Source organism: Onychostoma macrolepis, chromosome 23 (assembly GCF_012432095.1).
Source record: "Onychostoma macrolepis isolate SWU-2019 chromosome 23, ASM1243209v1, whole genome shotgun sequence".
Classification (NCBI taxonomy): Eukaryota; Metazoa; Chordata; class Actinopteri; order Cypriniformes; family Cyprinidae; genus Onychostoma; species Onychostoma macrolepis.
The window spans coordinates 22386555-22410583 of NC_081177.1; the positions used below are offsets into that span (position 1 = coordinate 22386555).

Below are 24029 nucleotides of genomic sequence, written 5' to 3' on the forward strand. Positions count from 1 at the left end.
ACAAGCCCTTTCTTCAATTCAGGGAGGTGCGTTACAAGGGGCTGGTGTCGCGCTGGACAATCTGCTGAAATGAAAAACAGAATAAAAATGCTAATTTATGGAATATTAGAAGCTAATATTAACATATCGGTGGGTGCAGTAACAGCGGATGTTGATCGGTTACACCATGCGAGTTATTAAGGAGCACGGTTATGAAAGCAGGAGAGTAGTAAATATAATCCAGTACATCTGACAATATTTGAATGAATATCTGTGCCGTTATTCATGAAGTAAGCGACAGAAGAGCAAAGCACAGCGTTTTATGAACAGAGAGCCAGTCAGCACATAGGCCTGCATGCTGGCTGTGTGCCACAGATGCCCACGTTACCAATATCTCAAAAACACCTGCCAAATTCCTGCCAAAACCGCTGATATAAGACTCCTGTTAACCGAATGGACATATATATCTTGCATACAGGGTGTATGAATACTATAAGCATTATAGTACAATACAATATAGAGCAGAACACACCCACTTTTATTGTGACAGTAATCTGGATACAGTGCTATATAGTACATATATATAAAACATAAAAGAGCAACATTTCTCATTTTCATTTAGAACTACAATTAAAAAACTAAAACTAATAAATAAAAACTAAATAGACATATTTTATGTGGGGAACTATTCAAAATGACAAACACACACACACACACACACGAATAAGTGTTGTTAGTGTTGAAGCAGTCTTAGATCCAGGCTCAACCATTGCGGAAGGACGCATCCCGGTACATGAAATATGATAATACAAAAAAATAAATAAATAAAAGGGAGATCATGTTAAGTAATCCTGCCTGGTTTGATTTGGGCTGCTTTAGAAGTTCATATCCTTTTTATCAAAGGCGTTTATCTCTGTAAAAAACACTTCAAACATGGTTTTAAAGAGGTGGATAACTGTTTGATTTACAAACCCAGACAACAAAGAGACTGAGAGACAGTACAAACCCCTTTTTAACACTGCAGATTGGCAAATACTGCTTATAGCTTTGTCAGCAAATCTATACTGCTTTGGTCTGCGGACCCCTTTACACCTGACACTAATATGTGCTTACGATAAACTTGTTTGATTCCCATTCATTTTCACAGTAAAATAAGTATAATGAAGTACGCAACAAGCATTTCGAACATCTCCAGCACGTTTTATAATACCCAAAAATCAAACAGTTCAACCCTTTATGTCTGTCAGAAACTTATGCTGGTTGTCGGTTAGAATATTAGAACTAAAAACATCAACATAACACACTTATGGGCATCAGTCACTTCACTGAATACTAAGAAATAAACAATTATTCCCTTACAATCCATCTGTTTTAAATCCACATCATTTGAACATCACAGCATCACTGTCTGTCAAAAAGTAACATGCACAATACACGGTAGTATGAAATGCATTACTTGGAAAATCCACATTATCGGATGTTTCGACCTCGTCGTTCGAGAAGAAAGAAAAAATGGCGGACTGAGCAGCTTCAACATGCTTTCTGTCAAAGACGATAACATACATAATACGTAATGCACATGAGTATAAATTTGTTCTTCACTCGTTGAAATTGACCAGTTTTTATAAAATGTAGTATCTTCTCAGCTGTTTAATAGATTAAGGCAATTATAAAAGTTTGATATAACGTTGTTTAATATTCCAATAAAAGATTATTCATTTTTACATGATTTGTTACATTTAAGTACCCCTTAGAAGCCTTGATAGCAACAAACTGTGTATCAGTGCCAAAATAAATTGTCTACGTCATTCCCAAGAACATCCTTAATACGGTTTTAATATATACATCTCAACTCATACATCTCCAGCTCAGGCAAAACACTCAGGAGAATATAAACCTTTTCTATCAAACAAACTATTTCAAGCTGAAATTCAGTTTTAACCTCTACACTCAGATCTGATGGATGCCTTATTTAATAAAGCTCTTTGGCATTGGGAGAGGCTTTAAGTAAATGTATGTAAAAGTAATGGAGTTGCTTACGGTCTGTCCTCTGAGGCTTGTTTTTGAGATGCTGACCATATAAACAGGCAGTGGGCAAAACCCATTTGTCTGCAGTAGATAGATACTAAGAGCTTGTTATTGTAATGTCACCCCAGAGATGAAAGTGAGAGATTAAGAATATTATTCAATTCATCAATGACTGCAGACTAAAGATGCAATCATAGCAGATACATGAACGTGGGCCTCATTGTAAGTGGTTGGGCTTGGGGGCTCCATTTAAGTTGTGCTGTTTAGGGCTGATCTGAAACCAGTTTTGTTTTGTTTTTTATAGCCAGTGTAAACAGACAAAATATTCTGTTGCATAAAGAGGCCCTATATCAGAAATCAGATCTGAATGTTCTTGTTCTTTAATTACGGGAATTAGGTCTTTGAGCTGTGTGCAGGGCCATTTTCTTTGGCTTATGCTATTTGTGACCCTGGATGACAAAACCAGTCTTAAGTGTCAATTTTTCAAAATTGAGATTTATACATGCTGAATAAATAAGCTTTCCATTGATGTATGGTTTGTTAGAATCGTACAATATTTGGCTGAGATACAACTACATTGAGGTACATTTCAGTTGGTCCTGCTTTTAACAGACCAAAGAGAAAGAAAAATATCATTTATAATGGTTCAGTCAGTTGGTCAGAGAGAGGCACAGGGTAAAATAATAAGCTTTTGATCAACCAAACAGACCAATAAAAGCATTTAAGACTTGTGTATACTCACATTTATGACTCATGTATACTCACAAAGAATTCAACATTATAAAAGACGTTTGTGTACATTTTCATTAAATGACAGGCACATAACCAGACCAGACCCATATTAGTCTATATGAAAACACAAGCAGTCAGTTTTCAGAAATCATAAGAGCAGGTAGTTTAGTGTGAGAAATGAACAGTTCCCGTCCTCCAACAAAAGATACCCCATAGTTTACCCCCTGGCTCAACAACTGTGCAGCCATCTGTCAGAAGACAACTGCCTGCGGTGTAGCCTCCTCAAGATGCTATAAGTGGAACAGACTAAATAACAAGTCTCTGACGTGGCTTGAAGAGACTCGAGACAGCTCCAAGCTTTGCCCAGTGTTACTTAGGAAAAGCAACAGTAGCTTCTGACATCAAGCAGACCTCTCTGTTCTCTGTGACATCTAGGGCTTGACACTGACTTACAAGACCAATTGCATGATGCAGTCTCTGTGTTGAAAGAAAAAACACTGAGCGGTAAACAATCTGAAAATACCAAACAATGCATGCTGGGTATGAGACCATGGACATTGTCCTCTGAACAGGAATCAGTTGTGTGGACTTTCATTTGTCATTTTCCCACTGTAAGATAGAGCTGAAGGGGTTACATTTGCTCAAAGACCTAACATTTCAAGGCCTCACGGACAAAAGCTCAAAGATGGCAAACAAGGGAAAAGTCCATTTCATGTTTTTAAGAGCCTCCAAAATTCACCCAAAAATGAAAATTCTGTCATCACTTACTCAACCTCATGTCGTTCCAGAACATTTCAACTTTTTTAACCATTTAATCAATCTCAGAGGGGTCTAAAACAACATTGGACCTCATTGGAGACCTCAAAAATATCCACATTAGAAATAAAGTCCTGTGGGTTTGGAAAGTAAACAATGACAGCATCGTCGTTGCTGGGTGAACTACGTCTTTAACTGGCCTATCCTTTACTCACTCTCGTTCTTACTACCAAGCAGATGAAGTGATATAACTGTTCCTCAAGATTCATTTATTCAGCTTAATTTGCTTCCTTAACTGGCTAACCGTCTCATTCAGACCAGCATTTAACTGGATATCTGTCTGTATGTAGCACTTGTGATAAAGCAAGAAAATGAATATGATGATGAATTAATTAACCCATTAATTTTTTTTTTTTCTTTTTTTTTTTTTTCACAATTTAATAGCGATTTAAATTTCTCGGTCGTGATTTATGTGTCACAGTAATAGGTCAAGTTCAGGTCACCCAGCTCACCATGGCTTATATCACTGAATGTTTGATGAAGTCTTACTTGGAAACTCCATAAGCTTCAAGCAAGCCTTTACAACATCAGACAGGTTAATGTTTTGAGAATTTCCATTTATATTCATAATCCATTTATATTCATATAATGACCTTTGGTGCCCACCATCATTATAAGCTTATCAAGAAAATCTTTCATCTGTAAAATTCAGTCTTTCCAGATAATTTTCCACTACAGTCAGGTAAACATCTGGATAATATATTGCGTAAATTACTATTTACCAAGTGGCTTCACATAGTAAACATATGCTGAGCATTCTCCTTAAAAACTGCAGTGCACCAAAGACAGTCTCAAAAATCTACTACTTCAGTTTAACTGGGTGAAAGTGGAGCAGGTCCGAGATGATGTGATTGTGTGGAGGTAGGGACTAATTTGTGTATTTCTGGGACCATGTACTGTATATATTAAATGAAGTATTGGTGTAGATTTATATTTAAGCTATTTTAAAGGGATAGTTCGCCCAAAAATGAAAATTCTCTCATTAATTACTCACCCTCGTGTCGTTCCAAACCCGTAAGACCTTCCACTTATCTTCAGAACACAAATTAAAATGTTTTTGATGAAATCCGAGAGCTCTCTGAACCTGCATAGACAGCAACACAACTGACACGTTAAAGGCCCAGAAAGGTAGTAAAGACATCATTAAAATAGTCCATGTCACATCAGTGGTTCAGCTGTAATTTTATGAAGATGCGAGAATACTATTTGTGCACACTACTCTTGTGAACGCGCTTCGAAGACTGTCCCGGAAGAGAAGAAATTGCTGAATAAAGTTGTAATTTTTGTTTTCTTTGCACACAAAAATTATTCTCATATAGCTTCATAATATTAAGGTTGAACCACTGATGTCACATGGACTATTTTAACAATGTCCTTACTACCTTTCTTGGCCTTGAACGTGTCAGTTATGTTGCTTTCTATACAGGGTCAGAAAGCTCTCAGATTTCATCAAAAATGTCCTAATTTGTGTTCTGAAGATGAACGAAGGTCTTACGGGTTTGGAACGACATGAGGGTGAGAAATGAATGACAAAATTTTCATTTTCGGGTGACCTATCCCTTTAAATCTTTTCATTCTCTTTTCTTGTTGCACATTTGTAACTAAAATCAAGCGGTTTGTGTCTCATACCAAACATAATTCTATTTATAAACATAATGAATGAAGACACTGCCATACACTGCACGTTTTGCATGTATTACAACAAAAACCTTTGCATCTTGGTGACTCACTATCTTAATATTAGCACAGAATGGATTAAAGCACAGAAAAGAATGGCAAGTAAAGACATTAAAGCCACAAGAGAGAAGCAAGAGCTCTCTGTGCTAGATGGTCATTGTTGAGAGTGTGTTATCTGCCACAGCTGCAGAGCCTCTGTGAGCGCAGTGTTTGTGGTAGTAATCTGTCCCTCTCGGTCGCTCTCTATGGTGCTGAAGCCCTGCTTACCCTGCCATTCAGAACCAGCCTGCCATCGGCCCACAATGCACATCTAGCTCCTGCAGCGCATACAACTTTCAATGTAAAAGGTGTAAGAAAATGCTGAAAATGATTGCATACGTCAAGCTAATCACAGAATGACACACTGATAAGCGCATCACAAACACGTCTTGAAAAGCACTTCTGACTCCGACGTGGGCGTGTGATGGTTCAGAATAGAAATATGCCTTAATGTTCGCTGTGAGTATTGCCAAAAGTGTATATTTGCTCTTTAAAGATCCTCATTGACTCTCTGGTGAGTCACTTGAAGTCATTTTCATCCTTCTGTGTCTCTTCATTGTTTTTTTTTTTTCCCACCTCCCCTCCCCCGTTCCCCCTTCGCTCACACCCACTCAGTCTCTCTCTCTTTCTCTATCTTTCCCCTGACTCCATCCTCTTGCCTTTAAACTGCATTACAGTCATGGTTTCACTTACTGTTTAACACAAACAGACACTTAGGTAACTTTGTCTCATCGGGCAGCGCTGAAATTCATTGAATCACGAACAGCACAATAAACTCAGGTTCAGCTGAGCTACGCCATCCATCCAAGGCAGCTCCGCTCCAGCGTATGAATGAGAAATGAGCTTATGAAATATTTTAGATGGTTCAGGTATGCCGAGAGTGAGACCTGCTCTTTCCAACAGCATTGCATTCAATATTAACTACATTTCCTCGCTCAATCGCTCAGCAAAAGCAGAGAGCCAAGATACTCAGATCTGTTGACTGTGCAGAACTGTGATTACAATTTGAACCAATATTATTCACTCTAATGGCATCCCATAGGAAAGAGGAATCTCTTTTCAGTATTTTGGAGTTGGTAAGATTCTTTAATGTTTTTGATGGATAGAGTAGGAAAAAAGTAAAACCAGTATTAGTACACTTTAAAATGATTGTTTTCTATCTGAAATGTAATTTATTCCTGTGATGCAAAGCTGAATTTTCAGCATCGTTACTTCAGTCTTCAGTGTCACATGATCCTTCAGAAATCATTCTGATATGCCGATTTGCTGCTCAAGAAACATTTCTTATTATTGTCAATGTTGTTATCAAACAGTTGTGCTGCTTCATATTTTTTGTGCAAACTATAAAACTGAATTTTTCTGGATACTTTAATGAATAGAAAGTTTGAAATAGAAATCTTTTGTAACATTATTGATGTATTTACTGTCACTTTTTATCAGTTTAATGCATCCTTGCTCAATAAAAGTATTAGTTTCTTAAAGAAAAAAATATGATCCCAAACTTTTAAACACTGTTGAACTCATCATAAAATTCTTCTGAGACTAATTAATCTGAGCTATGCCATCCATTATTATATCTTAATATTCTTATGTCAATGATTGTCTTATGTGTATTTTTTCCCCCTTTTATTTTTCGCTATTGTTTTAGGAGAACATTTGAGACAAAATTGATACTTAAATGGTATATAACTGTTAAATTTCCTGAGCTTTTTTAAAAAATTTTTTTTAATATATATAATTTTGTAGTTGTAATTCTATAGTTTTTATTTTATTTATTTATTTATTTATTTTTGGGGGGTGGGGGACAAATTTGAGACAAACTTGATATTTACATGGTATATAACTGTCTCCTGTGCTTTTAAAGAGTTATTTTACATTTTATTTCATATTTTTGTTGTTATTGTTGTTACTGTTGTTTTATTAGAAATATCTGAGACAAAATAGCTACTTAAATGGAATATAAACATTAAGACTCCTGAGCTATTAATTTTTATTTTACTTAGTAATTTTATTGTAAATTAACTATACAGTAATTTCTTAATACTGTTGTTGGTATTATGCTCTGGGGTCTTTTTCTGTTTCCAACATCCTGGAAAAATATCAGTACTCATGAGAGTCAATCAGTGAAGCTAATTTCTCATTTGAGAGCTCCAGTAATCAAACTGTATGATTAAAACGTCACTGTTTTCTCCTCCCTTTCTCTTTCACTGTCACACACACAACCTCAAAAATACTACACTTTTTGCTTTAGATATATACACAGCTGAAAAGACAGCCTGTCATATGCCTTATCTGCTCTGTGTTGTATCTCTGGGGAGGTCGCTGAGCTTGTTGTTGTGTTCAGTTTTCACGCCTGAGGAGAGCTGGGAGCCGCTGAACTGTGCTTGACAAGGTCAGGTCTTGTCTCCTCTTGTACACTATGCAGTGCATATACCTTAGTCTGCATTAAGGAAAGACAATCCCAAGCTGGAACGACACCTAAGGATTTTTAAAGGCAGAAGCCACTGACGTATGCATGAGAGAAATATAGCAACAATGTTGCTTTTACTTTTTAGCATCTTTGCAATGGTAAGTACCACTGTTGTTCATACTTAGGGTTAGGGGTTTGAACACACCCTACACAAGTCCTGATCTTCAGCACATAACAGTCTCACACATTTTAGCAACTGACACCTCATTATGTGGTTTGTAGTGGAAAGGTGTTATATATATATATTTTTCACATACTTGCACTGAAGGTGGCACCCAAACCAAGAGACCAGAATATCATAAAGCAGTTGGCTTTTTGGTTTCCAGCAAGCCACAATCCAGAACACCCTAGCAACACCCTGGAAACCACCAACTTTTGCACAAGCGCAAACACGACTTGTGTTTTCAGAAAATGGAAAGATCTAGTTATTTCTCATTCTTTGTACAGTCCATCCAGCATTTTGTGATTTTGCAATCAACTCCACAACATTTTTGCATTTTTGGCTTTTTTCCAAAATGTTTCCACATTAAAAAAAAATTTAACTGGGGGGCCAAATAAGCTAATCAAAATGCATAATTCAGAGACCAAACTTGCATTCAAAGCAACGAGACTTTGATTCCGTCAGCAAGTGTTTAAAAGGAGAAAAGTTCAGATAAGAGGCCCATTCAAGCCACAAAAATTCATATTTTATATTTTAAATATTTAATAATATGTAATATTGTGATCTCACTCTGTGTGTGTGTGTGTGTGTGTGTGTGTATATATATATATATATATATATATATATACATATATATATATATATATATATATATACATACATATATATATATATATATATATATATATATATATATATATATATACATACAGTGAGATCACAATATTACACACACACACACACATAATATATTTATATATATATATATAGAACACCTAAATATTGATAACATCAGGTATTGAGGACAAAATATATATATATATATATATATATACACAGTGAGATCACAATATTACACACACACATAATATATATATATATATATATATATTTTTTTTTTTTGTCCTCAATACCTGATGTTATCAATATTTTTCAACGTTATTTTACTGGATATGCACCTTAATATATTGAATGAATGCAATCACTGAAATATTAAATAATATTATAAACTGCAAAACAAAATGCAAAAACAAAATGATGTTTTTGCATTTTGCATTGCATACAATTATAAGAAGAGACCATGATACAGTTGTTAAATAAGATATAATAAGATATTTAAAAGCAAGATATTGTCTAACACAATACTGTACTTTCAGTATTCACAGTTAACTGTACTCTTAGCATCACTTACACAAACTGCACAAGAACATCATGATCATTGCTGGGTTTTCACTGCAAAACAACACAAAAAAAATGTCAATGTCTTGTGTGAATACCAGATAAATGAAATACATACAAGCAGTCATGATCAAGATCTGTCAGCTAGGCTAAACTCTGAGTTTGTGTTTGCCTTGTACCTTCTACATTTCATCTAATATTCACCAGAACTTCGTACTGAGGGCTCTTACTCTTAAAATGACAACTGCTCATATCAACAATGACAGCAGCACAAATGAAAGTAGCTTTAGTGAAACACTGATACTGCCTTTCAAGCCACTGCAAAACCAAACACAGGAGAATTCCACCATCTTCTTAAGAACACAGTCACAGTCAGTCTAAAACAATGCTGTTTTGTGCAAATCCAAAGAACCAAAGAAAAGAAATATCAAGGACTTTCTGGGCTAGACCTTTTCATCAGACGCTACACACACCCTGGTGAAGAAGTGCCCGCACCAGCCAGCACGAGGGAAGCTGATGAGTCATAGCCCACCTCAGAACACCGGCCTTTGCACCAGCCCCGATGTAAGGTTATGTGTTATTTACAAGAAACATTCAAATATGGTAACATATAGCCAAGTAAGAGAGAGAGAGACTGAGATTTTGAAAGTGAGCATAATTATTAAGGATGATTTCTCTTATTTTACTAATAAAATACTCAGTACATATTGCCTTGTGCACAGGACATAAACAAAAGTCCTCAAATCAGTTTTTAGTCTCTTTATAAAGTGTCTTGAATACCCCAAAATGTTCACTTTATCTTAGTTACAAATTACAAAAATGCTTAATTTTCATCTCATTTTTCTGGGTGCATGAGGTTCACCAAACTGTGAAGACACTTTTAATGTGTAAAGAGGTGTGAAGTGAGCAGGGCATGTGGTGCATCATATAATCTCAATTTAAGACTCTTTTAATGAACTTGATGATAATCTTATGGGACGATGCCTCAAATTTACCGATACGAATCAGATCTCAATCAGGATGTCTCTCTGTCTTCTTGTTCAACCTTTGAGCAGAGTTTAAAAGGTTAACGCACCTCTGGACCTCACTCGTACGATTTGTCTAAACAGGTAGGTTTAGGGGTGGGGTTAGGTGTAGGTCATTCGTACAAATTCATACGAATTGGCAACTCGTAAAATACGTACGATTTTTTCAAAATACGCATGAATTTGTACGAGTGAGGTCGTACGAATTAGCCACCTCGTAAAATATGTACGAATTGCCAACCCTTTGATGCATGACATCCACTAAAGTAGTCAGACTTTAAGCAATCATGGTGCTGCATTCGAACCATGAGTGATAAAGTTTATCCATAATTTTATAGGACTTCTCCGTCACTATATATGTCAACATTAAATTAAAGACATAATAAATGTCACTTTTATCAATTTAATCCATCTGATATATTATATTATATTATATAATACTGGTCTTTTTTTAAGGTATTTTCCATCATCACTCCAGTCATCACTTCAATAAAACAACCATTTTAACAAATAAATTTCAAATATTGTGAACATTCTACTCATCAAAGTAAAACAAATTATCACAGTTTCCACAAAAATATTGAACATTGATTTTCATTATTGATAATAATAAATGTTTCTTGAGCATATTAGAATGATTTCTGAAGGATCATGTGACATTGAAGGCTGGAGTAATGATGCTGAAAATTCAGCTTTGAATCACAGGAATAAATTACATTTTAAAATATATTAATATAGAAAACATTTTGATATATTAATATCAAAAATATATTTTTGATCAAATAAACCTGGCCTTTGTGAGCATAAGAGATTTCAAAAACCAACCCGAAAAACAAAAATCAAAAACATTTTAAAAAATCTTACTGACCCCAAACTTCTGAATGGAATACAATAACATATTAGTAAAAATATTACAAATTAAAAATATATATATTATAATTACACAGGAATAACACATTTTCTCCTTTGTAATGTATAATTGATGCATCAGAGGGTTAAATTTGATATTTCCATTAAAGAGTAGGATGCTGACGCAAAGACAGATTTTCTTATGAAGACGGAAAGCGCTAAAACAGCATCATGACAAACTGAAGTGTTAACAGGCATCTGTGAGTGGTGTGAACTTCCTCATTGTTAAATCGTGATACAGCAGTCTTCTCCTGGTGTGATGTGCATTACAGAGAACGGCCACATATCGTTCAAACATTTAATTAATGAACGTTGAGCTTGAGAAGAGAATGATGCATCACCCACAGCATCTACCAGTCGATGAGTAACAGAAAGCACTAGTAAAGTAGTAAAGTACACCAGACTCACTCCATTACTCTGTCTCAATCTCACTCTTACTCTCTCTCAGCTCACATATCTTTCTTAGCTCCTTCGGTTTTTCCCTGTGCATTTTAATGCAAAAGTAATTCTTTTAATGCATTGTTTTTAAGAAAAACATTAAAGTGCCACTCAAATCAGCTCTTTTTCTGTTGAGCATCCGCCCAAGATTAATCTAGAAATGTATTTCCTCTGTATTTAAAGGCCTAAAAATACCTGCACTCAACAGTGAACAGTCTCTTGTAAAATTGTGCTGCTCCCACACTGCCAGAGTGGAATGAAAGTACCTGCGGATGTCATGTTACATCTGATTTTTTCATCACTAAAAAGAGAAAAGGTTAACATGACTCTTGGCCTCATTGATTGTTAGCACAGCCATGATGAAATAGTGGTCCCTACATAATAAACCAATAAAGCTAAAGGTGACACTGTGGGGGATTCAAAGAAGTCATCTTTATCGCAATAAATTTTATGTTCAGATTGAAAAAGATCAACTGGTATTTTCTCTTATTCTTTCCCAAGACAGATTGCTTGGTCATTGTGCATTATTTCCACTCCGCTTATACACTGGACCTCATGTTCAAAGCAAAGCGCTGCTGGTGACAGAAGGTAAATCTCATTAAAGCATGTGCAAGTCATATTTCACAGTAAATTCAAAATTTATATACAGTCCCAGGACTATTAAAATACGTATTTACATTATTTTAATGACAATTAAGCACATAATTTACCCCAAAATATTGCAAGTTGCAACACATTTGGACATTTCACTTTGTCATGATACATTCTTATTGTCTTGACACAATTACAAAGTGAAATTTGCAAATGTGTTGCAATGTTGTGTGTGTATATATTATATATTGTGTATTTATGTATGTGTGTGTGTGTGTGTGTGTGTGTAATATATTATAGGTATAGAGAGAGAGATGGTATATTTTCCCCCGGTTTCACAGACAAGGCTTAAGCCTATAGTCCCAGACTAAAGTGTAAGTCTGAGCTGTTTTAACTGAAAGAAACTTGCACTGACTGATCTTAAAATATATCAGTGCCTTTGTTTTGTCTCAAGATGCACACCAGTAATGCTTTTTCTAAGGCATGTTAATAAAAATTAATTGAACAATGGCTTAATCCTGGTTTAGTCTAAGCCCTGAAACCGGACCATACAGTATACAGTTATACAATATATATATATATATATATATATATATATACATACAGTAGGCCTACATATATGTACAATACATGATTATATACAGTATACACACATATACAGTAATAATAAAGTAATTATTAATCCATTTTTATATGACTTTGTAGTATATAAAGGCTCTATATATACACACATACAGTAATAAAGTAGTTATTAATAATGTGTTACACTGACATTGACAATTAAGCACATTTCACCCAAAAATTCTCATTAAATGTAACACATAGGACTTTTTTTATATTTTCTTCATGGTGATTTACAGTAAAACATAATTAGATTCTAAAACATTAAATTAAAAATTCCAATCATATATAGATCAATATATTAAATAATGTATTAAACGTTCAGCATGATTCAAGCAACACAACAATTGCTGATGCATAGTAACTAAAAAATTATTTTTCACATCACAGTACTGTTTTAGAAATAAAGTCACAATGCAAAAAAAGTAGGAATCCTAAAATTAAGCTTAGTTTTCTGTCGCTTTCTGGTTTCTTATTATAGCACAGTCTTGTATTTCTTTCCTCTGAATTTGGGGTGTAATATGACCCGGACATTCTTGACAGGCTGGGTTTGATGAGATTCGCCCATTCTATAATGACAAAACCAGCAATTTCAGACCACACCAAACACTCCGAACCACAGACTCCATGAGATGTGCTTTTTGTCCACCATCAAGAGAAGCTGGCGTCCGTACAGCAGCATCTAGAAACCTCACTACATCAGTTTCTCCAGGAGACACCATTGACCCGCTCTGTTGAATAGGCAGGAGCAGTGAATGCGCAGTCTCAGTGCGGAACGAAGGTATCAAGACACACCAGCCAATGTTGCCAAAGCAGCAAAAAATGCATCTCATTTCATCAGGTCCTCAAGAGCAAACCTGTATTAAACGATCACAGAGATGCACAAGGAAGGATGTGCACACGAGACAAAAGACAACGAGGATCCTCCCTCAGTGAAAAATAGGATGTAAATCTTTTTGTCTGCTCATTTTGAACGGTAGCATAAGCCACAGTTGGCACATAATCTCTAGACTGTCTGCTATGCTGTTTTCCGTTATAGCTACCGTAACACCGATCCATAGGGAAATATTACTATGGTAGCCAGATGCATTTCATCGGGATACAGACAGAGCATCAAATGCGGCTTAATTTGATTGATCTCCATCGTGCAGCGCACAACACTGAAATGAAAGTGAGGCTATTAACGCAGATTATGGAGCCACTTTCACCTCCATCGCGCGTGGAAATGAAAAGCGCTTATTCTAATGGCATCTCCAGACAATAAATGCATCATCTTACCTGCGCTGTGCGAGAGATCAATGCCAGACTCGCTGAGGATGTTCGGGTCACTTTGAGATCTGCCTCTGTGCAGAAGACATTTGTCTATTCCGTCCGATGAAGCCATGAGGAGCTATGAATAAAACAGGCTATTGAAATCCCTTTCAGAGGCAGTCAAACCCGACGGTGAGGCGGATGCGTCTCGGTCTAAGAGCATCCAGCAGCAGGCATGCTGAATTAAAACCCTTTACAGTGACTGTGTGTGTGTGTGTATGTGTGTGTGTGCATGAGGGAGCGAGACCGAGTGTGTCTGTCATGAGGGCTGGGGTATTTGTGTGTGTACGCGCGCGCGCAGATGCCACCTTTATCCACTTCACAATGACCCACTGACAAGCGAGCATCCGCTCTGAATCACAGGGTGCTAGCGAATGACGCTTTTACAGTGCCTTCTTAGATTAATTCATTCATTTGGGCTTTTTACAGTAGCCGTGTTTCGTTTGGAAAGGACTGAATCTTTTGAGTTAACGACTCGTTACAGTTTCGTTCGTTTAAGGCTCTCGTTTTTGAAGCGCGTAAACGATTTTCTGCCTTTAAAGGGCACTATAGCATGAGAAAATATTCGAGTGAGTCCTGAGATATTTCATTATAGTGACTTTGATTCATTCTAGCCTTTTTCCGAACCTTGCAGCGGTGTTCCATTTGGAACGAGGGGTTTTCATGGAATTAATCTTTTAAAAATTGAAGCCTCATATTTAGTCACTAGTTTTTGAGGCGCTACATTTCGTGTCTTTAAAGACGTATTAGGCTATAGCATGAGAAAATATCGAGTCCAGTGACATTTCATGTTTCAAATTTTAACGAGATTCGTATCCAATCAGATTTGGTTGGTGAAGGTATTGAATGAAATTGGACATTTCATTCGGGAATGAACTGAATGAAATGTTCGTTTAAGGGAAAGAGTGCAGATGAATTAGCCTACTGATGACCATACATAATTAATGAAAATATGTTATTTCAGTCGACTCTGTGTTGTTAAACTGGTGGATGGAGTGAATGATACTCACTCAGACACTTGCCCTGCAAGCCCCGTTTACAGATATAGGCCTAAATATTAAATACATAAATTCCTTTAGTGGCCGGTTTTGTCGTCTGTCGCTTTCAGTGGTCGAGCTCATTAAAGTCGGGTGGATTTTGAATGAAAATATGAAAAAAAAAAATCAGAAACTGAACGAATCATTTAAAGCAAAATAATCCGAATGATTCGAATCTCTGGATCAGTCAGACAGAGTCGTGTAGTTACTGTGAAATTAAGCAGCTTTCTTATTAAAATGATTGCCTAATTACTTGTTCTTGATTCTTATTACTAGCTAATTTATTATCCATTACGCGCGCACACACACACACACACACACACACACACACACACACACACACACACACACACACACACAAAGAATAGGCCACTAAATGAACATGAATCGTTAAAGCAAACGAACGCATTCGATTCACTGAACTTGTAGCTTCCAAAAGCGACCCCAGGCAGAGTCGTGTAGCGACAGTGAAATTATAGGCTTATGTCGTTTTATTAGCGTTATTGTAAGAATGAATCCTAATAACTTGTAAAGTAGCCTATTATTAATAACTAAATTATTATTTATAACATCAGAACCCTTGTAATATCAACAGTCCGATGGGAATTAATTAGCTTATATGAACTTATTCCGAATAAAGTTAATCTAGCATTTGTTATCTAACATAAATGCTCATAATTTTATTTTACTATTTATTGTTTATTCTGCTGCGCTGATCAATTTTTAGATTCTCGTCTCCCATTGGTCATTTTTCTGCATACCCTTCTCTGATTGGTCAATGCTGTCGACGACATCCAGGAAGTGTGTGCAGCAAGGGAAGCTGTGTTAAAAATGGCAGCGCACAGGTACGGTTTGTCTCTAGTATTCATTTTGATTCTCTCTAGTTTAGCACGCCCCAGTAGTTGTGACACGCTTGAAAAAGCAAACGATAACACAGAAGAAAAACAGAGCGTTTCAGACACGCCACGAGAGGTGAATAGCGACGGCAGTATCGCCGCAGAGGATCTGATTGAAAGGCAATGGCAGTCGACTGATGTTGAGGCGGACAGAGGCGATGGCACCAAAAACAGCGAGTCTTTTACAGCAGCAGCAGCAGCGAGAGATGAGTTTCAGGAGGAGCTGGTCATCCGGCCACTGCACTCCGGAGACATTTATGCCAGCTTCCAGTTCCGCACACTGTGGGATATTGACTTCCTGCAAGAGCGACAGAAGGGTGAGTTATCATCGCTGTAGTTCTGTCCCATTGCACACAGAATGTGTCTCTGTACGATAGCAGTCAAATAGATACCTTTACTCATTTATTTGTTCCCCCATTAAATAATAACAATTGTAAGGTCGTCAGAATTATGAAATATCACAGATGCAATTATCCAAGTTTCAATGTTAAAATTTAATGTAGCACCCACAACTCTGCACACTTAAAAATGTGCACCATGGTATGCCTTTTAAACGGTATAAAGGAGTTCACGTGTGCTGGACAGTTATTAGCTGCATTTCTTTCACTGTCTGGTCCAGTTTATCCATTAAAAATAAAGGAATGAATAGAAATAATGTGTAGACAAATTAAAAAACTAGCTTAAAACTCAGATCAGATCAAAAGGTTACTGATGATAAAAAGCACACTGTAAATTTAGCCAAATGTAGTGCCTTGAAACTAATAAAAGTAAGTATAGTGTGGGGTTTATGAATACAATTAATAGACTTGGTTAATAAAATAAATTTTATGCACAGTCTATTCATTTTATTCATACTTTACCATACTTAATTTTATTTGCTGGGTCTATTCTTCTATTTTCATATTTTAAAAACTACACCATGCTCAATTTTATTGACAGTCTAATTAATTTTACTCATCAAGTGTAATTCCTTGTAGTCAGACTAATCAAATAAAGTGTAATGTGTTTTATATAGGGATTAAATTAATAGACTTAAATAATAAAATTAAATATGGTATAGCAATTAAAACATGAATTAAATGAATAGGCCTAGTGAATAAAATTAAATATGGTGTAGTATTTAAAATATTAATAAAATGAATAGATTTAATTAAAATAATTATGTAGTGTTTATGAATAAAATGAATGGACTTGGTGAATAAAATTAAATATGGTACAGTATTTAAATTCTGAATAAAATTAATAGTTTAGTTAATAAAATTAATTATGGTTTAGTGTTTGGAATGTGAATAAAATGAACAGACTTTGTGAATAAACATAAATATGGTATAGTATTTAAAAACATGAATAAAATGAATAGGTTCGATTTAAAAAAATACAATTATGGTGTAGTGTTTAAATTATGAATGAAACGAATGGATTTGGTGAACAAAATTAAATATGGTACAGTGTTTAAAATATGATTAAACTGAATAGCCTTAGTTAATAAAATTGATTATGGTTTAGTGTTTAAAAAATGAATACCTTAGTTAATCAAATTAAATATGGTATAGTATTCGAAATATGAATAAAATGAATAGACCTGGTTTATAAAATTAAGACTGGTGTACTGTTTAAAATATGAAATTTTTCGGTCTATACTCTATTCTGTTGATTATGCTTTGTTGGAAGTGAAAGTTTGTTTGAAGACCTGGGCTTTTTCCCAGCAACTTTTACCAAGTATCACCTCAAGTCCTAACATTTGCTTTTACGATTTGTCTCTTTTGCCTACAGTTTCTCATTACCGGCTGTTCCCCAAATCCCTCGGTCAAGTGCTCTCCAAGTTTTCAGTGCGAGAGCTGCACATCTCCTTCACCCAGGGCTTCTGGAGGACCATGCAGTGGGGGCAGCCCTTCATCCCCTCTCCACCTGGAGCAGAGCTGTGGGTGTGGTTCCATGACACAGTCAGCGAGTGAGTACCTATATGTGCTTAAATTAACTGTGGAAATCGAAGAATCCCTGATTTATGCGTGCATTTGTTTTATTCTGCAAAAATGTAACCCCTGACTTTTGTTCAATTCTCAGTGTGGATGGAAACTGGAAGGAACTTACCAACGTCCTCTCTGGAATCTTCTGTGCATCTCTGAACTTCATTGACCTGACCAACACCGTACAGCCCAGTGCTTCTTTTAAACCGCTGGGTCTGGGAAATGGTACGGCTCTTTCTGTGAATTATAAAGCAGCGGTCAAACTGACAGAGATTTGCAGTGATGAAGCAACTGAAGCTCATTCATTCTTGTCAACCTGCACTGATTCAAATGAAAAAGTGCATGTTAATGATCTTATCGTAAACGATTCAACCGTGCATGTTTCATTTTTTTTGACCTTGAAACGACAGACTTCTTTCTCTCCACACAGCTACAGATCACCGTTTTTTACGTTATGCAACATTACCACGTGAAATCGTCTGCACTGAGAATCTCACACCCTGGAAGAAGCTTCTCCCTTGTGGTTCTAAGGTTCAAGATCATTGCTTGTGATTTTAATAACTGGTTATTCTAAAGAAGCCATTAATTCATGCATTTGCTTTTTCTTTTCTCCAGGCAGGTCTGGCAGTTCTCCTGAAGTCAGAGAAGCTGTTTCACAGCAGTTTCCATTCCCAGGCTGTTCACATCAGACCCGTCTGTCAGGTAAGCTTCTTTTCAAACCTTTCTTTAACAAAAAATTGATTTAAAACAATTTGGCTCATCTTGTACGTTGTCTGGAAAATTCCTTGCTTCCTGATGACGCTCCAGATTTTCTCTTTTAGGATGAACAATGCGCAAGTAAAGCGTGGGAGCTGAGACAAACTCTCAATGTTGTGTTTGATCTCTACACTTCAGGCCAAGGCAAAAAGGGTGAGTAATAAAAGAACGCTTGATGATGACTTTCTCCTTTCTTATTTCAGTGTGCCAAATAGCCATTCGTAGATTGATGTACCTCAAGTGTGGAAAAATTGTGATGCTTTCCAAACATTGCTCACTATGAGAAACCTAAATATTTTTAAAGATAATTAAAAAAGCGAATGTGAAATCTAAATTAAAAAGAAAAATCATAAAAGCATAAAAATGGCCTTGACTTTGCAAAAGCTGTTGCACCTTAATTTTGCAATTCAGTGTGGTGTTTCTAATCACAGCAACTTGAAACAATACTGCGCTCTGTCCATCTGTGTATTAATTACTATCTTCATCTTTTCACAGAATGGTCTTTGTTCAAGATGTTTTCTCGAACTTTGACAGAGGCTTGTCCTCTTGCTACCTCTAGTAAAGTCTATGTGGACATCACAGACAACCCTGAGGTGAAACTTAAACAACAATATACTTTCTTCCTGCTTTTTGATGCTTTAATGTTTCTCTAAATGGGAGGTAGAACTGGCTAAGAAGTGTTTTTATGTTCTAAATTGCATTTGATCATTTTCCTTTGTAGCCGACTGCTGTTTTCAGTCATTTTGAGTGTTGTGCTGTTTGTCCAACAGGGGGAGCTGTTTGAGTTGAGTCCTGCAACTCCTCTGCTCAGCCAAGCTGTGGTGCTGGGGGATCGCAGGACATATTCAGTGTTTGACCTGACCAGAGCTGAGACGTTTGGCCAGTTACGTTCACTCAATCTCCTTCTGCGCTGGAAAGGAAACAGTGGTATGAATGCATTTGATAGGTGGAGTCTATGTTTTTTGCATTGTCTTTGTATCATTGAACTATTTATGTTGTTGTTACAAAGTGAGAATCTGTCATTTGGAACATTCTCATTTTTGATATTCGTCTGTGTTAATAGATCAGTCATGCCAGATGGATTCTGTGGTTCTTTCACCTTGTGCTTTAGGCGATATGCTTCGTCCTCTGCTGCATGCAGAGCGCTATGTGGCAGGTTTTGGGCTGCAGACAGGGGAAATTCACACTGTCATCTATAATAACCACCCATATCGGGCTTTTCCTGTGCTGCTGATGGATTCAGTGCCCTGGTACCTGCAATTGTACATTCACACCCTGACAGTCACCAGCAAGTCCCGTGATAACAAGCCCAGTGAGTAGTTAACACACCCACAGTAGTATCTGTGCAAAAAAATATAATGTACTCGCCAACTTTGTGTGCTTTCTGTATATTTGTTACTTGTTTCAGGGCAATTTTCCAATTTAGGCCTCTTTTGACTTCCAGTACTTTAATCATGAAAAATTCTATATTTATTATAATATAAATTTACTTTAAATGACTAAATATTTCTTATGTTCAAATGTCCATGCTGCCGTTCTGGCCTTTTTATTTATCATTGGCATCTTAAGATTTCATTTCATTCATTCATTTGTTTGTTCGTTAATTTATTTGTTGGGAAAAAATAATATAATTTCTTTAAAATTCTTGGTCTGATGCACTGATCGGTATATATCAGTGGTCATTATTATTTGCTTATTACTGACATTAGACTATTACTGTACACTTACCTTTCAAAAGTCAAAGTTTGGGGTCTCTAAGATTTTTTTTTTTTTTAATGTTTTTGAACATTTTGAATACATGCCTCTTATGCTCACCAAGGCTGCATTTAAGAAATCAGAAATACAGTAAAACAGTAGTATTGGGAAATATGATTACAGTTAAATGTTGATCATGGTTATTTGGTGTTTAATATTTTTGTGGAAACCATGACACATTTTTTCTTGATCCCTTTATTAATAGAAAGTTCAAAAGAAGAGCATTTATTTGATATAGACATTTTTTGTAACCTTATGAATGACTTTACTGTCATTTTTGTTTAGTTGAATGCATCCTTGCTGAATAAAGGTTACTTTATTCTTATTCTTACTGATATATGAGTGTTGACTACATATTTTCAAAGTTTTGTACACTGAAATACCAAATGTATTAAGCAGACTTTTTTTAAAAACTTTTTTTAACAATTTTTAATTGTTAATTAACTGTAGAGGGGAAGTTAAAATGTCTGGGTAGGGAACAAGCCCAAATAGAGAATTCTTGGCAAATGTTTCAACATTCTTAAAAATGAGGAAATACACATTTAAAAGTCACTGTAAACAGTAAGTTTAAAGCTTTTCTTTAGTGGACAGAACAAGACTCATGCTTGTGAACACAGAGAATACAGTCTTTATAGACCTTGTGCCTTCTCCTGTAGGTTACATTCACTACCAGCCTGCTAAAGACCGCCATCGTCCTCATCTACTGGAGATGCTGATCCAGTTACCCCCTCACTCTATGACAGAGGTCACTGTACAGTTTGAAAGGGCCCTGCTCAAATGGACTGAGTACACACCTGATCCTAACCACGGCTTCTACGTTGGGTAAGATGCTTGCTTATCAAGTATTTTGAAAGATCTTGCCTGTCTAGAACACCTCCAGCTTCTTTTACAAGATAGGATTTTGCCTTCTCTTGCGATCCTTGACTAAATATAATTGTTGTACAGATTTTATCCTGTGTGCCACTCCCTATATCTGACTGAAGTACTATAAATATGTTATTGCAGGTCCTCTGTGGTCAGTGCCCTTGTGCCAAGTATGGTTGCAATGAACACCAACTTCACACAAGACCAACCGTTGTTTAGCAGTTTGTAAGTACGAGTTATCCTTGGTTTTAAAAGAATAGCTCCCCCCAAAACTGAAAATGCGCTGAAAATACACTCACCCTCGGGCCATTCAAGATGTAGATGTGTTTGTTTCTTTATAAGAACAGATTTGCAGTGAATGGGTGCCGTCAGAATGAGAGTCCAAACAGCTGATAAAAACATCACAATAATCCACAAGTAATCCACACCACTCCAGTCCATCAATTAATGTATTATGAAATGAAAATCTGCATGTTTGTAAGAAACGAATTAAGGCATTTTTACTGCTTTCTGCGGTGACGTCGTCTTGTATGAATAAGGAGAGAAATATACACAGATCATGCACCATTTACAAGCAAAAACAGTTCTAAACAAATATGTGGGTGGATTTTGATGTGAGAGGACAACAGGATTTTTTTTTTTCACTGGATGAAGCGTTATAGATTATGGACTCGTATTTTGTCCAGAAGCGACAATTTGAGAAACGGTCTTAATGATGGATTAGTTTCTTACAAATATGCAGCTTTTTTTTATACAAGACATTAATTGATGGACTGGAGTGGTGTGGATTACTTGTGGATTATTGTGATGTTTTTATCAGCTGTTTGGACTCTCACTCTGACGGCACCCATTCACTGCAGAGGATCCATTGGTGAGCAAATGATGTAATGCTACATTTCTCCAAATCTGTTCTGATCAAGAAATAAACTCTATATCTTGTATGGCCTGAAGGTGAGTAAATATTCAGCAGGTTTCCATTTTTGTGTGAACTATTCCTTTAACAGTAAGAATGTGTACCTTTTATTTGTTTTCTTTCTTTTTAACATTTCGCCTTTGACTTTCAGCGTCCCAGTCAAAGAAGAATCAAGCTACTTTGTGCGAGTGTACACCGAACCGCTGCTGGTAAATCTACCCACGCCTGACTTCAGCATGCCCTACAATGTCATCTGCCTCACCTGCACGGTGGTCGCGGTGGGCTACGGCTCTTTTTACAACTTGCTGACCCGCACCTTCCAGGTGGATGAACCGAGCCTGCCGCTGGCGAAGCGATTGGCCAACCTCATCCGCCGCATAAGGGGAGTGCCCATGCTGACCTAAACTGCCGAGAGCAGGTCTGGTGCCTGAAATGTCCATATTAGGCAGCGGAGAGTATCGTGATGCTTAAACGGCAACTGCTGGAGTTTTAAGATGCTTTTCAGCCTGGAAAGATTCGATGCCAAGTGACTGTTCTGAACTTCTGTTGAACAAATGAGCTACCAAGATGGATTATCCTCCTTTTTATGTTTTGTTTTGCTTTGTTTTTTGTTGTTCTGAGTCACATAGGCAAAGATTAGCCACCTTTTGCTTTTTGTTTTGTTTGTTTTCTGAGTCACATAAGCAAAGATTAGCCGCTTTTTTGTTTTGTTTTGTGAATCGCATAAGCAAAGACATTTTTTCAATGTTGTTTTGGAAAATGATAGCTTGTTGTCAGGTGAACGTTTCTCAAAGGAACTGCATGGTTCGGGCATCTGGGAGAAATATACGTGGAAGTCGTCTCCGTTTACTCCACCCTTTTTGAGAGCGTGACTGAGCCTCATAGAAACACAGACACTACAATCCGACTACTGAAAATGGATGTCTAAGAATGTGGCAAATATTTTCCATGTTCTGTAATGCACTGATATTTAAATATGTGTTGTTTTGAATGATTAGACTGTTTTGTTTTTATTCTGTGCTTTTGCCTGTGGGCTGACCACATAATGACCTCCAGATTGGGTGTTATTGAATTAAAAGTTTGAAGATCTTAACACTGGTTAACTTTCCCATAATAAACTGACTAGAAACCCATGTGTTAAGAACAGTTTGACTCTTTAGTGCAACATTTTTTGTTCGTGCCTCAAGGGATTTTGCGGAAGAATGTAATGGTTTTTTTGGAGGGTTTAGGAAACTATTCAGCATCCCACTCAGCTGTGCCATTCTGTTTGAATTACTGTATGTGAAAGAGCCTCGGCATTGGCTGATTGTAAATCTTTCTGTTATCTGACTTGGAATTTTAGAATATATATATATATATATATATGCACTTAAATGTAGATGTACAGATTTCCATTAACTTACTGGTTGTTAAACTAAAAAGTATCACTGATTAAATCAGATTATCAGTTTACCTATTTTTACCCGGCCCTGCTGACTCAAGTATGTCGGCTACAATGTGTCCTAACTAGGCACAATACAAAACAAATTTCCAGAGACAAGCAATCTGAATGTCCACAATGAATGTGAAACTGCTGTGCAACATGATACAATGCCAGCCAATCAGAAGAGATTTGATGTTATACGTATAGTTTATGAAAGGGATTTGGACTAGTGGGATTTGGAGTGGACAAAAATTGAAGGCAGTGATCTGGCTTTTCTAAATAATTCTAAAGGTTTCAAGTATTTTGATTTAATAACATCAAATATAGGTATATATTATTAATATCTTACTCTCACCAAGGCTGCTTTTATTTGATTAAGAATACAGTAAAAAAAAGTAATATTGTGAAATTTTATTACAATTTACAATAACTGTTTTCTCTTT

The 24029-nt window shown here is 36.3% G+C and overlaps 2 protein-coding genes across 5 annotated transcripts in view; one reads left to right on the forward strand and one right to left on the reverse strand.

Moving 5' to 3' along the window:
- phactr3a (phosphatase and actin regulator 3a) overlaps window positions 1–15625 on the reverse strand; it is a 36317-nt gene extending 20692 nt beyond the window's left edge. For 2 of the 4 annotated variants that reach the window (XM_058764298.1, XM_058764296.1), the window contains exon 1: window positions 13943–15625. In XM_058764298.1, the coding sequence (XP_058620281.1) occupies window positions 13943–14048 (106 nt within the window). In that variant the 5' untranslated portion in view covers window positions 14049–15625. Of the gene's footprint in view, window positions 1–9093; window positions 9135–11647; window positions 11707–13942 lie in introns of those variants that run through there. The other 2 variants (XM_058764300.1, XM_058764299.1) reach the window with 2 other exon arrangements.
- A 161-nt stretch (window positions 15626–15786) lies between these two features.
- On the forward strand, window positions 15787–23509 carry pigt (phosphatidylinositol glycan anchor biosynthesis, class T). Its single transcript, XM_058764295.1, has 12 exons — window positions 15787–16225; window positions 17682–17859; window positions 17973–18100; window positions 18306–18406; window positions 18491–18577; window positions 18697–18784; window positions 19127–19224; window positions 19402–19558; window positions 19743–19943; window positions 21043–21208; window positions 21392–21475; window positions 22315–23509. The coding sequence occupies exons 1-12, from the start codon at window positions 15844–15846 to the stop codon at window positions 22565–22567; spliced, it is 1923 nt and encodes a 640-aa protein (XP_058620278.1). The 5' UTR covers window positions 15787–15843; the 3' UTR covers window positions 22568–23509.
- Window positions 23510–24029: the final 520 nt, after the last annotated feature.

What these genes read in the sequence shown, in the direction of transcription:
- pigt (XM_058764295.1), top strand. Translation starts at nt 15,844, where the DNA reads ATGGCAGCGCACAGGTACGGTTTGTCTCTAGTATTCATTTTGATTCTC. An exon ending in ACATCACAGACAACCCTGAG is followed by an intron (nt 19,225 to 19,401) that starts GTGAAACTTAAA and finishes TTTGTCCAACAG; the next exon opens with GGGGAGCTGTTTGAGTTGAG. An exon ending in GCGCTGGAAAGGAAACAGTG is followed by an intron (nt 19,559 to 19,742) that starts GTATGAATGCAT and finishes CTTGTGCTTTAG; the next exon opens with GCGATATGCTTCGTCCTCTG.